General features: G+C 35.1%; 1 protein-coding gene across 9 annotated transcripts in view; it reads left to right on the top strand.

The window, feature by feature from the left end:
* CCSER2 (coiled-coil serine rich protein 2) overlaps nucleotides 1-14,194 on the top strand; it is a 163,213-nt gene that overhangs the window by 120,960 nt on the left and 28,059 nt on the right. For all 9 annotated transcript variants that reach the window (XM_081075360.1, XM_081075359.1, XM_081075356.1 and 6 more), the window contains 2 exons: nucleotides 3,311-3,397; nucleotides 5,670-5,759. In XM_081075360.1, the coding sequence (XP_080931486.1) occupies nucleotides 3,311-3,397; nucleotides 5,670-5,759 (177 nt within the window). The remainder of the gene's footprint in view (nucleotides 1-3,310; nucleotides 3,398-5,669; nucleotides 5,760-14,194) is intronic.

Here is a 14,194-nt window from a genome sequence, read left to right on the forward strand (position 1 = left end):
TGAAAACATTTACTAATAAATGTATTAATACCTTCAGCTCTGCTGTCTTGATCAACAGGTTTGCTTTTCATTTGATACCTTATTAAGTTAAAAATGATATTCCTGTGGGGCTTTAATTTGAATTTCTTTTATCAGTTGGACAATCATTTGTCTCTGTTTTACTACCGGTACAGGATTCTTTTTAAAAATCTCTTTTTAAATTTTAAAAAATTTTCTTTTTATAATTATGAATTAACAATATGTGACTCAATAAAAATAAAAGTGGTTAATAGCTACTTCTCATATATCACAGATCACAGCATTGAAGAAATATACTGAAAATGAGATTAATTTATCTACTGGTTTTAATGTTATAGACATTTGATGTGGCCTTTATCTTAAAAGGTTTATCTTGGTCTCTGTGTCACTTCTCTCCAAAATCCCTTATACCTTTCAGCATTTTTCTCCCATTCCCTTTGTAGGATCCTTTTCTTTTTTAGAATGTAGATTTACGTCTTTAGTCCACTCCTCTTTTAACTTTTTACTGTCATGATTTCACATATGACAAATACATTGATAACATGTAAAATCTTTTTCATACTTGGTAATCCAGTTGCCAGCTGGACATTTCCACTGTATGTCTAGCCACAGGTACCTCTAACAATATATTTAAAACTCACAAATACTCCTTTTTGGACATATTTCTCCTCCTTTATTCTCCAGTGCTTTTGGTGTCACAACCATTCATAATATCACCAAAGATAGAAATACATATGTCATCTTGACTCCTCTTACATGTAGTGAATCACCAAAATCTCCTAATTTTGATTCTCCTCCTCTTCCTTCTCCTCTCCTGTTATCATTCAATTGGTTCAGGCTCCTACTCTCGTGTGGAGTATTATATCTTGATAATCAGTTCCGTAGATAGTTGTGCTGTTGTCAGATTTCTTTAAAGCCGTCTCAAATGCAGGTTCATCTGTCACTTCCTGCTTAGGCCATGCTTGATAGTCATGGCCCTCTATGACCTGGCCCTTCATAGTCATTAAGCACATTGCTCCCCACTGTTCACCACAGCCTTTGTGCAAAAGCATCACACCTCCTAGTTCTCCAGATAATGCTGTGCTTGTTCTTAGTCTCTATATTGTTGTACGTGTGAGACTTCGAATCCCTTACCCTAAAATCCAAAGCCTGTCACACTTCTGTGTCTTCAGAACTTTTCACGCATCCTTTAAGACTCTGAAGTTACCCATTCCCTGTTGTATTCTCTTTTCTTATTTTATGTATAAAATCCTTAGAACAATGCCTTTCGTTAAATAATAAGTGCTATCTGTATACATGTTGACCATGAATGCTGTTACTACATTGTATTTTTATTTCCTCCAACAGCGGCAGAACCTAGCAGTGCCTGAATGATGGCTTTATGTTATAGTATTCTATCAAGTTGCTGCATTGTGTTTCAGTTGTTCCCTTCTGGGACAATTGTAAATTTGTAAACTTTTAGATAATACCTTGTAATAGGTTTTTTCATGTTTAGGATCATTTCTTTGGCACAGATTTCCTGGGAGTGGGATAACTGAATCAAAAACTGCAGATATTTTTATGACTCTTATAAAACAGCCTTATGTTTGTCCAGGAAGATCAACTGTGATGTCTGATAATGTAGGATTATTTTTTTTGGAAGTCTTGTTAATCACACCGGGTAGTTCTCTCCCAATTTTAATACTTATAAAATAATACTTTATATTTCTCCAACAAGTCAAATAGACCATTTTTCCAATTACATGTATGTTTGTGAGAACTGGCTGTCTTTTGGGGCCTAGAAATAATGATCTTCTATGTTTGAACAGTCTCTTATAATATGTTTGAGATATAAATCTTTTGTCATGTTTGCTTAGATTTTTCACCAGCTTTTAACTTTAATGTTAATTGTATAGATGCTTTAAATTTTTTTAAAAATAAACTTTATTGGGGAATATTGGGGAACAGTGTGCTCCTCCAGGGCCCATCAGCTCCAAGTCGTTGTCCTTCAATCTAATTGTGGAGGGCGCAGCTCAGCTCCAAGTCCAGTCGCCATTTTCAATCTTAGTTGCAGGGGGCGCAGCCCACCATCCTATGCGGGAATTGAACTGGCAACCTTGTTGTTCAGAGCTTGTGTTCTAACCAACTGAGCCATCTGGCCACCCTAAAATTTTGTATAATTAAATATATTTGTCATTTCTTAATAACATTTGCCACATAGCCTAAAAATGTATTTCATGATCCACAGTCTGTCATTTTTGGGTCTTGATGTATGAATGTTTAAAATTCCTAAACTCTTTAAATTCAATGGGAAATAATTTTGCATTATACATAATAGCATTAGAAAAATACTGTCTTCCCGATTGTGATGTTTATTCGATATGTTAAGCCGTTGTAAAATGTCTGTTTCTGATCTTTTGTTAAAGAGACAACAATTATTTTTGGTTCCAACATATCTGAAGGAGTTGGCATACTTTGCTCAATAACAACACATTATAATTATTGCTTACATATTTTTCTGTCTTGAAAGATGACGTATCATTCACATATATATTCTAATTTCCTTGCTTGCACTTCTTCCTCAGTATATATTTCTGGATAGTTGAATAGTAGTAAACAGAATGTGCTAATATGGAGTAATGATACTTTACACTTAGAAATGTAACCAGATTCTGGTTCAACTTGATAATAGGTTTCCATTTAATACTATTGGGAATTTTTTACACATTAGTTGACAGAGGCAGTTCTTCTGAGGAAAGCGGTTCATGGAAAAACATCTCCCTTGTTACCCTTCAGGCACATTTGTCTTTCTGCTGATTTCTGAACCAGCCGTGAAACGAGTCTTTAATTACTGGTTCGTTCTGCTTGTTGTACGCTTCATTTTCAATGACAGGCACTCTTATACACCCCTTGAAATCTAGCTGGGCTTACTGTTGTATATGTAATATATTTATTTTACTGCATGGCCTATGTCCCAGTTTCCTTGCCTGTAAAATGGGGATAATAGTACCGACCTGGGGGTTGTAGTCAGGATCAAATGCTTACATACTGGCACCTGATAAGCACTTGATGAATATTAACTGTTGCTGCTGTTATTGCACATTGTTTGCATGTCAGACTCCATTAGACTATAAATTCATAGAAGACCAAATTAGGTTTTTTGTTTTAATAGGTGGCATATTTCAGAAGGGTTTTTCCTGTAAATGAGCAAACCATTCATTGGTCAATCTTCATCATTGATTTAACATTTCTCATTAGGGTATTTTAAATACAGTTAAATATTTCATGTTAAATTTTTTTTTTGATGTTTCAGAATGAAGATTTATTAAATGAAATAAAACAACTTAAAGAGGAAATAAAGAAAAAAGATGAAAAAATACAACTATTAGAACATCAGCTTGTAAGTATTGTGTAGTTTGTAAAATGGAGGCTTTTTAAACTGGGAAATACATATTTTTTATTAAAGTGTAGCCAGAATTTAAATTTGACTTTATTTTTGGCTTTTAGAGTTGCACTATTGTATTATTTTTAGATCAGATATACTGTAAAGTATGTGATTTAACATTCAGTTTAAAGAGTAAATATTCAATGTGAAAAGAAAATCTTTGTCCATCCATTTTCAGTGGTCTCTGTTTGGGGTTTTGAAATTCACCAGTTTACATTCCTTTTATTAATAAGGGATAAATCTCTTTCCTTCATGTGTATTTAAAGAATGAGTACTGGTGAGTTGAGAACAGGGCATTTTTCCTCTCTGAGAACAGAATGAAACTGGGTATCAGACTTAGGTATCTGTATAGCTGTCTGTTAGAGTAAAGGCTACTCTAAGAAAATGTTTCTTCCCCATGGATGATGTTGCGGGATTGCTGAGAGTAGAATCCTTATAATTTTTTAATTGTTACAATTTCAAATGTTGGTCCCATATGAAAACAACATGTGCTATGTCTTGAAGTTAATTATAATTTAGTTTGTAATAATATAAAAAGCCAGGGTAGCAAGAACATAATGGCATAAAAATAATATAAAAAGCCAGTAGCAAGAACATAATGGCATAAAAATTCAAACAGGCCAAGGAAAATCTGTGTGGGAAGTTGAAAGTATATCACTATAAAGTATGTTTTCCAAATTATGAAAAATTCAAATATTTGCCAAATCTTACTCTTCATATGATAGGCACAAAAAGGAAATCATTTCCGGAATTGCAGTAGTCAAGATAGTATAAGTATTGTGCTTGCATTAAGATAAATGTTGTATATTATCTTTTCTCTACATACCTCTCTTGCATGTTAAAAGTTGTAATATAGTGAATTTCAAGAGACTCTATGCTGACCCTTGAACAACATTAGTTTGAACTATGTGGGTCCACTTATACGCCGATCTTTTAAAATAAATACATAGTGTTATTAACTGCATTTTTTTCTTCCTCACGATTTTCTTAATAGCATTTTTTCTGTAGCTTACTTTATTGTAAGAATACAGTATATAATATGTATGACATACAAAATATGTATTAATCGACTGTTTATATTATCAGTGTCATTAAGGCTTCTGATCAGCAGTAGACTGTTAGTTAAGTTTTTGAGGAGTCAGAAATTATACGCAGATTTTCAATTGTACAGGGAGTTGTGGTGCACCTAAACCCCACATTGTTCAAGGGTCAATATTTATTGAATTTTATTTTAATGACTATCCAATTTCTTAGGAATGGGAACTAGGTCAGTACACAGATTTTTCGGTTCTAATTAGATTTTATTTTGTCTGTGGAAATTGGAATGATCTACTTGCAATTAATACAAATTTTGAATACTGATAAATATTTCTGAAGTGGAAACATAATTTTAACTTGATGCAATAATCAGTAATTTGTTATATAGGTTTCCCTACAAGAAAGTGTATTTATCTCCATTGGGGCTGTTGAACAAATAATATGGTTATATTCCAACTTCACACTAAGGAGAAATTCTCATGATCAGTCTTTTCATTTTTTTTTTAAATTATATTTATTTGAGAGAGCAAAGCTTACAGAGTAGGTACATCACTTTGTGTTGTATAAATGACTAAATAAGGATTTTTTGAGTGGAATCATGTAGAGAATTCGTTTGTGAACTGAGATGCTCAGATGGATCTTATCAAAGAGCAGCGATCGTTCAGAATAGTCCAGTCCAATTAAGTCAATACATCATTAAGGAAGCTTAAAAGCACTGGACGTGTGAAGGGACAGTCTTAACTTACGGATTGGTGATATTTAATATCCAGTGGAGCACCATCAAAAGTGAATTTAAGACACTGTGCTGCAGTGACTGTAGTACCATGATAGTTTAGAGAAATACTTAAAATTTTGCAGTTGTATTCTTTATATGCTGTGTATTGCTATATATATTCTACATCTATATACATAGTACTGTATGTATATATGTGCATAAAATCATAGGTAACGTGTTTTATGGATAATATAAGAGATTGCCAAAGGTAATTTTGACTATTCAAAATTTTAGTCTCTCTGGCTGACTCTAGAACCCGATCTCTGAATAAAATGAGCGACTACCTAATAGACCTTGACGTTTGCCCTTTTTTGTCAGGTTCGTTTTTACGCTCTAAGAGAGACCCTAATCACTTTGTATACGTATGGGTGTATGAAGAATTACACCAGTGTAAAAATTTGTGTTTTTGTTCAGGCAACTCGGTGTAACTGCCACCAAAAATCTAAAGAGGGAAAATGTACATATGCCGATAAATATACCCAAACACCTTGGAGAAGAATTCATGTGAGTAGCATATACCCTTAACCCCTTCTTTTGTCATTTACTATTTTGAGGTTTTGTTCGACCCTTTTTACTCTAATCTCTAATAATTTTGAATCTGTCATGGCTGTTAATTTTTTTTAAAGTAAGTTGTTTTTTCTTGTCTCTTAGGTGTTTATGTGCTTTCTAAAGCTTCCCTTGTATGTCTTAAATAAATGAATGTGCATTTAATAGCTTTTCCTTTCTGCACACTGTAACACATTTTGTTTTGCGTATCTAGTCTTCTCTCATTGTATGTGTTTGTGAGAGTATTACTTCCCCATGTCCTAAAAGAAACAGAAGTCCAAAATATACAATCTCCCCTCTTTAGCAACATATTACTCTTTGAAAATATATGATACCGCATATTCTTTTTTTGTTGAAACTCTTCCACTATGTTCTATTGTAATTACTCAAATGAATGTTAAGGCTGTTAGGAAGTGTAAATGCATTAGGATATAGACAGTAAAGGTTTTGTTGTAGGCATAGTTAGGGAATAGTTTATTCTAAACAGTAGAAAGTAACCATGTAGTCAAGGCTTCTTTGTTGTTTTTCAAAAATGTTACATCTTAAAACATACTTAGTGTTAAAATATACTGACCATAATTTAATCTTGAGTTTTTCTGAACTCAGTTCAGGATGTGCCTGAGCTAGAGACTCACCATATGGCTATCAGTCATCGTTATCCTATTGTATAGTACCAAGTAATAGGTATTGCTTGTTAAGAGAATGCCTAATAAGCCAGCCAGGGCTCTTCTTTTGCCTTACGTTAGCCGTGGAATCCTAGTGACACAAATGAACAGGGAACTCTAATGGTCAAGGTAATCAGCAATCCAGTTTTTAAAACGTAGGTGTAGACCTCTAAATTTTAAAAAACGCTAACTTATTTTTATGTTATAAGTAATTTGTGTGTGCTCTATGTAAATATGATGCTAATAATTTATTCAGCAGAAGTTTGGTGAGCCTCTCCAATCTCAGTTTTTGGCTTTTGAAGTAAAAGTGGAAAATTGGGGAAGGAAATACACAGACAAATACAGATGACTCCATTAATAAGTGCTTATTAAAGGAACTGGTGATGTGGTATAGTGGAAGTGAAGTAAGTTCTATGAGGTGCAGAAGATGGGGAAAGTCTAGTTGGAAGAATCAAGGAGCTTGGTGAGAAAGGTGACGATGGTGATTGTATCATAGAATGCAAAAGATGGCAGTAGACAGAGATGATGTGATATTTCTTTGAAGTCAAAAGATGTGGAAACTTACCTGTTTGGAAACAATTGCAAAATGAAAGACTATACCTCTTTCTTCTCCCTGGAAGTTTGGACTTTCCAGGTTTCTCCAGTTTCCTCACAGGGATATTTGTGCCTTCTGACAGGTTACTAAGTAGATTGATGATTTCATTAAGTGTGAGAACTGCCATTTTGCCATCCTCCTGGGAGTCTTTATACTGTCTCTGGCTTTCTCAATTTCACCGTTCTGGAAACTGGCTATTAGTAGCCTGCTCACCAGACAAAAGTAAATGGTGCAAAACACCCCAAGACGTTCCTGAATACATTCCTGAGTTAGTGAAGTGAAGGTCAGATTTTCAGCCTAGCACTCCAGACAAACCTAGACTTTAGGTTTTCTTGTTATCTCTTACTGTAGGAATCACTTGGCTTAATACCTTTGCTTTATAGATAAGGTAACAAGCCAGGGTGATTAAATAGCATATTAAAGTTTCCATAATTAATCATTTGTAAAATAGTACTATTAACTTCAGACTGCTGTTAGTCTAAGGTTCCTTTCCCCAAAAGCACCCTGAGGAGCCATGTAGGATGGAGAGACGCTTTGCAGATTGAAGTGGGGGAAATATGCTTGGCAAAAGGAACAACAGGAATAAGGGCAAAGAGGTGGGAAGATACAGTTGGGCAATAGTAAGTACAAGACTGGCTGGAACACAGATGTGTGCTTAGGGAAAGAGTTGAAATTAGTGTTAAAGTTCATTTGAAGGTAGAATTCAAAACTTTATCCAGGAATTACTGGAAAAGTAGTTTTATTAAGTCATATTTATTTAAAGAAATAGTTACATATATTTATTTAAACGTTAATTATTAAATACTAACATTAAATATCGGGTTTATTCTCTGATTTTTACATTCTTCAGACTTTGTTGGATTCATTTAAAATAAATCATTTTGGAAACCATTTACTATAATAACAAAGATTTTCTTTTTTTGAAAAGTTAGACTTGACTCTACATGTTCTTTTTTTAAAAAAAGTTTTTATTGGGGAATACTGGGGAACAGTGTGTTTCTCCAGGGCCCATCAGCTCCAAGTCCTTGTCCCTCCGTCTAGTTGTGGAGGGCGCAGCTCAGCTCCAAGCCCAGTCGCAGGTTTCAATCTTAGTTGCAGGGGGCACAGCCCACCATCCCATGTGGAAATTGAACCGGCAACCTTGTTTTTAAGAGCTCACGCTCCAACCAGCGGAGCCATCCGGCCACCCCTACATGTTCTTTTATTTTAGCAGTAACCCAACATATTTAAACAAGATGTTGGGGATGGAGAGATGCAGTGGTACTCTTCTTCGGCAACATCTAGTTTGTTAGGTGGTGATTTGGGGCATCAAAACATGTTATAGTAAAAATCCTGAAGTTTAGTGTAAGTAAAGTTTTTTTGATCTGGCTAAGCCTTTGGAAAGATTACAATCTGAGTTACAATCTCAGAAAGTTACAGTCTGAGTACTTGTTCTTCACTATTTCCTGTAGTTACTTGGGGCATTTAAATGCCCTACTTGATACTCTCTGTTGAGAATTGTATAATCTACCTCAGCAATTTGTGAGATACATGTAAGCATTTCCTCTGAACATTTCCTGGAATCGGAGGAACAAATCCACTTGTGATAGAAGGCAGAGAAGGATAGTGAAGGAGAGGGATACTACGTATAATATTTGTTAGCAGCCATTTAGGACATGGAAAGAAAAAAAAAACAAAATACAGACATCTCAGTTAGGACCTGCCAGAAGAAGAATGATAGGTCAACCATAGCAACAGAGCAATGCAAATTTGAATGTGTTGAGCCAAGCATAAGTTTTCATAAATTTATCTGAAATAATTTTGGTAATACCTAATTGCTGCAGATACATTTTTTAAAAGTAGAGAGCCAACAGGAAATAAGAGGATGAAATAGGTAGTAGAACATGGGAAAAAGAAGAAAAGTAGGTAATCACTTACTCATTTACAGATAATTTAATTGTGTGCCTACTCTATTCCAGGCACTGTGCTAATCTGAGAGTGTAAACATGAACAAGATACATACAGTCCCAGCCCTCAGGATACTTCCAGAAACCTCAATGGTGCCTAAATGGTACCAATCTCACTTTTTCCCTGCATGTGAAGAAGCTAAGACTAAGAAGTGATTTGTGATAGCACTTAGGCAACTTGTATACAGCAGTCTTATGCCAGAAGCCAGGTTTTCTAACTTGTAGGTGACATCTTGATTGCCTCCCTTTGGAATGGCCACAGGAGGTAAGGTGAGTAGGAGGAACAGAGAGAGCTGGGCCCGGCCACAGCTTTGGGAAGTGAGGACTGAGGCTTGATCTCAGTGAGAGTTCATGATAAGGACTTCCTGCCCTGAGAGAAAACCAGCTGCCCACATTTATGCTATGTGGTAGAGATTTTAGCAGTCTGTTGTGATAGTCCATTGAACATAGCTGTAGTATTTAAAATTCCGGGAAGAAAAGTATTTGTGAATTGGAAAGGTATAGTTTCAGTATGAATGTAAAAGAAAAATGCTCCGCTACCAAGTTAGGTTCAATCCAGTATGAAGAAATCTATAGACATAGTAGATTGCATAAATAATTTTCTCAGTAGAAAGAATAATAAAATGTAACACCTCTTAAGGAAATGAAAAAAAAAAAAGAATACTAAGGAGACTTTATGAATGACATAAAGCCAAGTATATGCTTAAGAAAACACACTAAAGTGGCTTTCTTTTTCCTTGTCTCTTTTTATTGAGAGGTAACAATGTATTCCTTCTATAGCAAATACAAAATAAAATAAAACATTTTAAGAAAATTTTAAATTACTCAAACCATACTAACCACTGACAACTATTGTTAACATTTTGAATATGGTCTTCCAGACTTTTTGGTGATGTCTGTATATGTGTTTGTACAGGTCTAACTTATCATGTCTGTCCAGATGGAATTGTGTTGTACAAGCTGTATTAACTTGCTATGGTGGTGGTAGTTCGACGTACATTTATTTATTTATTTATTTAAATCAACATTGTAGGGAATACATTACTTTTAATAAAAAATGGAAGTGAATTCCCTTAGTGGATGGTTTTTTGTACGGTTCTTGAAATACATTACCACTTTTTTTTCCCCTGAAAGATTTATACAGTTTATGCTACCACCTGCTAAGTTATAATCAGAAAATTGCTTGGTGGCCATGGTGTTAGGTTGTCTGATTCAAGTGTTTGATGTCATCAGGTTATAAGAGCCTAAGATATTTACCTCACAAAAGAGAAACACCTGCTGCCCTGATAGGACAGGTAACATCTCAGCCAGAATGGCTCCCCCTTGATCCCTATACCTCACGTTAGGTGGTACTGAGAGGCCACGCCCAACTATTTTGGTTATAACTCTTTCTGTTTTGTAATGTTTTCTTAGCTTACAAATTCTGACCTTTCTCTTCCTGGCCCAGGAACCATTTAATTAGGCTCTTTTTAGCATATATCCAACCTCTGCTTGTATATATTCATATATTTTGATCCTTTGAATTCTGGGAGTGTCTTTCTGCCTGTAGTAACATTCGGCTTTCATGTTCCAGGTACTTTAGGTGTTGGAGCTTTGCTAATAAAGATGAACACCGTTATGGGTTTAGATTGGGTGTTATTTGTGAAATTGAACACTAGCAAGGGAAAAATAATTAACCACCTGCTGGGTGCGGTTACTTTAGGGCACGACGAAGGTGTGTGTGCTCCTATAGGGAGCTGCCTAAGACATGCTGTAGGGATATTACAGGACATTTTTAAGTGTAGTTTGTGTTTCAGAACTTGTGTCCAGTGTCGAGAACCAGTATGAAGCACCTGTTACCTTTCAGAATAAAGGTTATGCGAGGCTATCCTCTGAGAAAGGAATGGCGTAGTGGGGTAAAGATTTGGATAGTTATTTTGTACATAAAGCAAATTCTAAATTTTCGTGATACACACTTTTTACAGAGCATTTGTTTGAACATCTGAAATTAACTAGGAAGCCAAAATATCAGGAAAAAAATAATTCTAGACTCACACCATCAAAATCTCTGATTATTTATTTATCCCCTTGAATCTTAAAGAAGTCATTACAAGATGGATCCAAAGGATCCACCTGTCATGTCACATAATTGTCCAGCCTGAATTACTCCGAAAAGTGAGCGTAGGAATAAGCACTGAGATATCACTATTAGTGGGAAAACTGCCTGCCATTTAAAACTCAGAATGTGCACAATTTGACCTGATACAAGTTTTCTCTCATTTTAAGAACTATTACACACAACAAAGAGGTAACGAAAGTTGATTTTATATAAATTTTAAAATGCTGTTTTGGCATTTCTTTCTAATACTGAAGCAAAGAGTAATCCATTTTATAGTATATTTAATAGATATGAATATAATTTATATAAATTCAACAACTGAAATGTGGTCAACATGGTCACCAAGCCTTTGTGCTTAGAATTAGGTTCTCATGTCTCAGAGTTATTGGATGAGGCATATATTTCAAAATATCATAGTCAAGTATGTTCCTATTATAACTATCTATAAAGTAGAAAATGTAAAATCAGAAAATTTTATTTCAGACATATCACAAAAACCATATCAACTGTTTCTAATTCCCAAAGGGAGGTGTTTACTTAGCAATTGATATATGTAGTAGCAAAGAACTCTTCTTCTTCCCCTTTCTCCTTCCTTGTCTTCTCCTTCTCCTTACGCTCTTTCTCCTTCACCCCTCTTCCTCCTCTTCCTTTCCCCCCATCTCCCTCCCCTGTTCCTCCTCTTTTTTTCCTGCCTAGGAGAAAAAATGAAATGTTAAATGCAAGGAACGGGGTAACCCAAAGATTTGTCCTAAGAGTACTTTCTCCTGAGTCCTTTTTCTTTTATACCATATGCCTTCCTTATTTGGAAGTGGGCAACATTATTGGTTAATTTTTACGTGAGGCTAATGTCCTGATTTTAAATTCAGATGTGCCATTTTCTCCCAATTGGAGAGATGTTACATTACTGTTCATGCTCATATGTATTTCCAAAGGGAATTAAGGAATTTATCTCTTTGCCTAGGTTTTTTACTTATTTATATTCACTATTACTTACATTTAAAGTATGCCACTAGAAGCATTTTAAGGGAAATACACATACACTTTATTTAAACAAGTAATATTTATGATGTGGTCATGCAATTATTTTTAAATTGTTTAATATTTAGTCAATATTAGACATTGACCATTGAATACATCCTGTGTTTCAATACGCTAAGCTGACAGGAGCCATCTGTGTTACTGAGGCGTTACATTCTAGCATGCATGTATTTATGACAACACGCTAAGAATTCTGTTATATGTGTCTTTTACCCTGATTTTTTAATGAACCATAAGTACTGTGACTTTCACAGGTACATCTGAAACTAGTAACTGAGGGATAGAATTGCTTTTCAAGGCAAGGAATAAATTACATATGGATATTATAGCAGTTTATTTATCTGGGCATACATTTAAGGGTATCTAAATCTGTGTCCTCTGATACCAAATACCAGAACTATAGAAGGCATTTTTGAAACCATTGAAAGAAGCAAAGCTTTTCTGCAGTGCAACTGGAAAACAAAGGATAGCACCGCAGTTTTCTACTACCAGGATCCATTTCATTTGTGTATTCTAATGTGCAGTTTAAATTACTAACCCGTACATTGAGAGTGTAGGCAGGACATAGAGAGATTTTACTCTTAGGATTTATATTAGACAGCAGTCACTGAGAAATGGATGATCCTGTTAGCTTTCCAAGAAGGATCGTGATCAAGCCAGACATTCAGAAGAAATTAATTTGTTTCCCTGAGAGGTAAAAAAAGAGGTAACAGAAGATGTTTTCCTTTTAGTCTGTGTCAGCAGAGTGAGAAGTTATTAGGCCTTATTTGCTGGAACATCTAATTTTTCTTTTTCTTAGGTAATTACAAAAACATTTCTACAGATGTTTTAAAAATTATATCTCTTAGATGTCAAATGTAACTAAAGTTTTTTTTTCCCCACCTAGAGAATGTCTGCTTTGAGGGTTCCTTTAAAAAGTTACATTAATATTCCTGATGCAGCAGAAAATAATACCATTTCTCATACCCAGTCCTAAAATTTCTAAACAAATAGAGCTGTCGTCATCATTCAGAGCAGTGAAGCTTCAACAACATTTAACCGTAGTACCCCAGGAACACACTTGTGAAACAGGTTGGGTGGATTACTTGTGGCCAGGGAGAAGACACAGTATGAGGGACCGTCTCAAAAAGGTGTGTCAGAAAGAACCCTGTATAGGATTTGAGCTTTTCTTGTGTGGTTGGGGGAGGGTCTAAAGAAGCAAGGGTTTGCTTAGATTAGATGCTATTAGAAAGTGGCAAAATGTAGGATATTTTGTGACTGGTTCAGTGACCTTCTTTTATTCTGTACTTAGACAAAACTATGAAGTGGTCTTGTTTTGTTTCATGTTACCATGGTCTTTATGTAACCTTGGTATTCTGTGAGATCGTTTATGAGCTCAGTTCTGGTCATGGGGCTACTTGTTATCTCTCAGAAGGAATATACCTGGCGTGGATTAAATAAAATTTTACCAACCAGATGAAATTTCTTCTATTAAAACTAACATTTCATTGTTAGCTTTGTATTTTTAAACCACTTACTGTATTTTGTCATGTTTCAGTGTTGTTATTGGTGATGGTAAAAGTAATGATTCCATGAGAATATTGTGAGAGAAGTGAAATTTGGAGAGTTACACATGGATCACATTATGGAGACTCAGATGTTAGACTGAGAACTTTCACTGAATTCCGTAGCCAGGAGGCTCTAGCAGAGAGCAGGCTTAACCATATTTCGCTGCAGGAAAAGTAATATGAGAGAAGAAACTGAGTCTCTTGAGGCAGGGCCTGTGTCTCATTTCTTTGTGTGTGCCTAGCACAGGGATCCAGCAGTAATGAGTTAATCCCAGTGAGCACAGTATGAAGGTAGGGAAGGTTATTACAAGAGCCCAGGCAAGAGGAATGAAGACTAATCTTCGAGGTCTGACAATTAAGTTTGCGAACTTGTCACAACAATGTTGCTAACTTTTTTTAATATTAGAGGGATTATTCATTATGAATTTGTACCAACTGGACAAACAGTTAATCAAATTTACTATTTGGAAGTGCTAAAAAGACTGTGAAAAAGTTAGACAACCA

The sequence above is a fragment of the Rhinolophus hipposideros genome (assembly GCF_964194185.1).
Source record: "Rhinolophus hipposideros genome assembly, chromosome: 15".
NCBI classification, from domain to species: Eukaryota; Metazoa; Chordata; class Mammalia; order Chiroptera; family Rhinolophidae; genus Rhinolophus; species Rhinolophus hipposideros.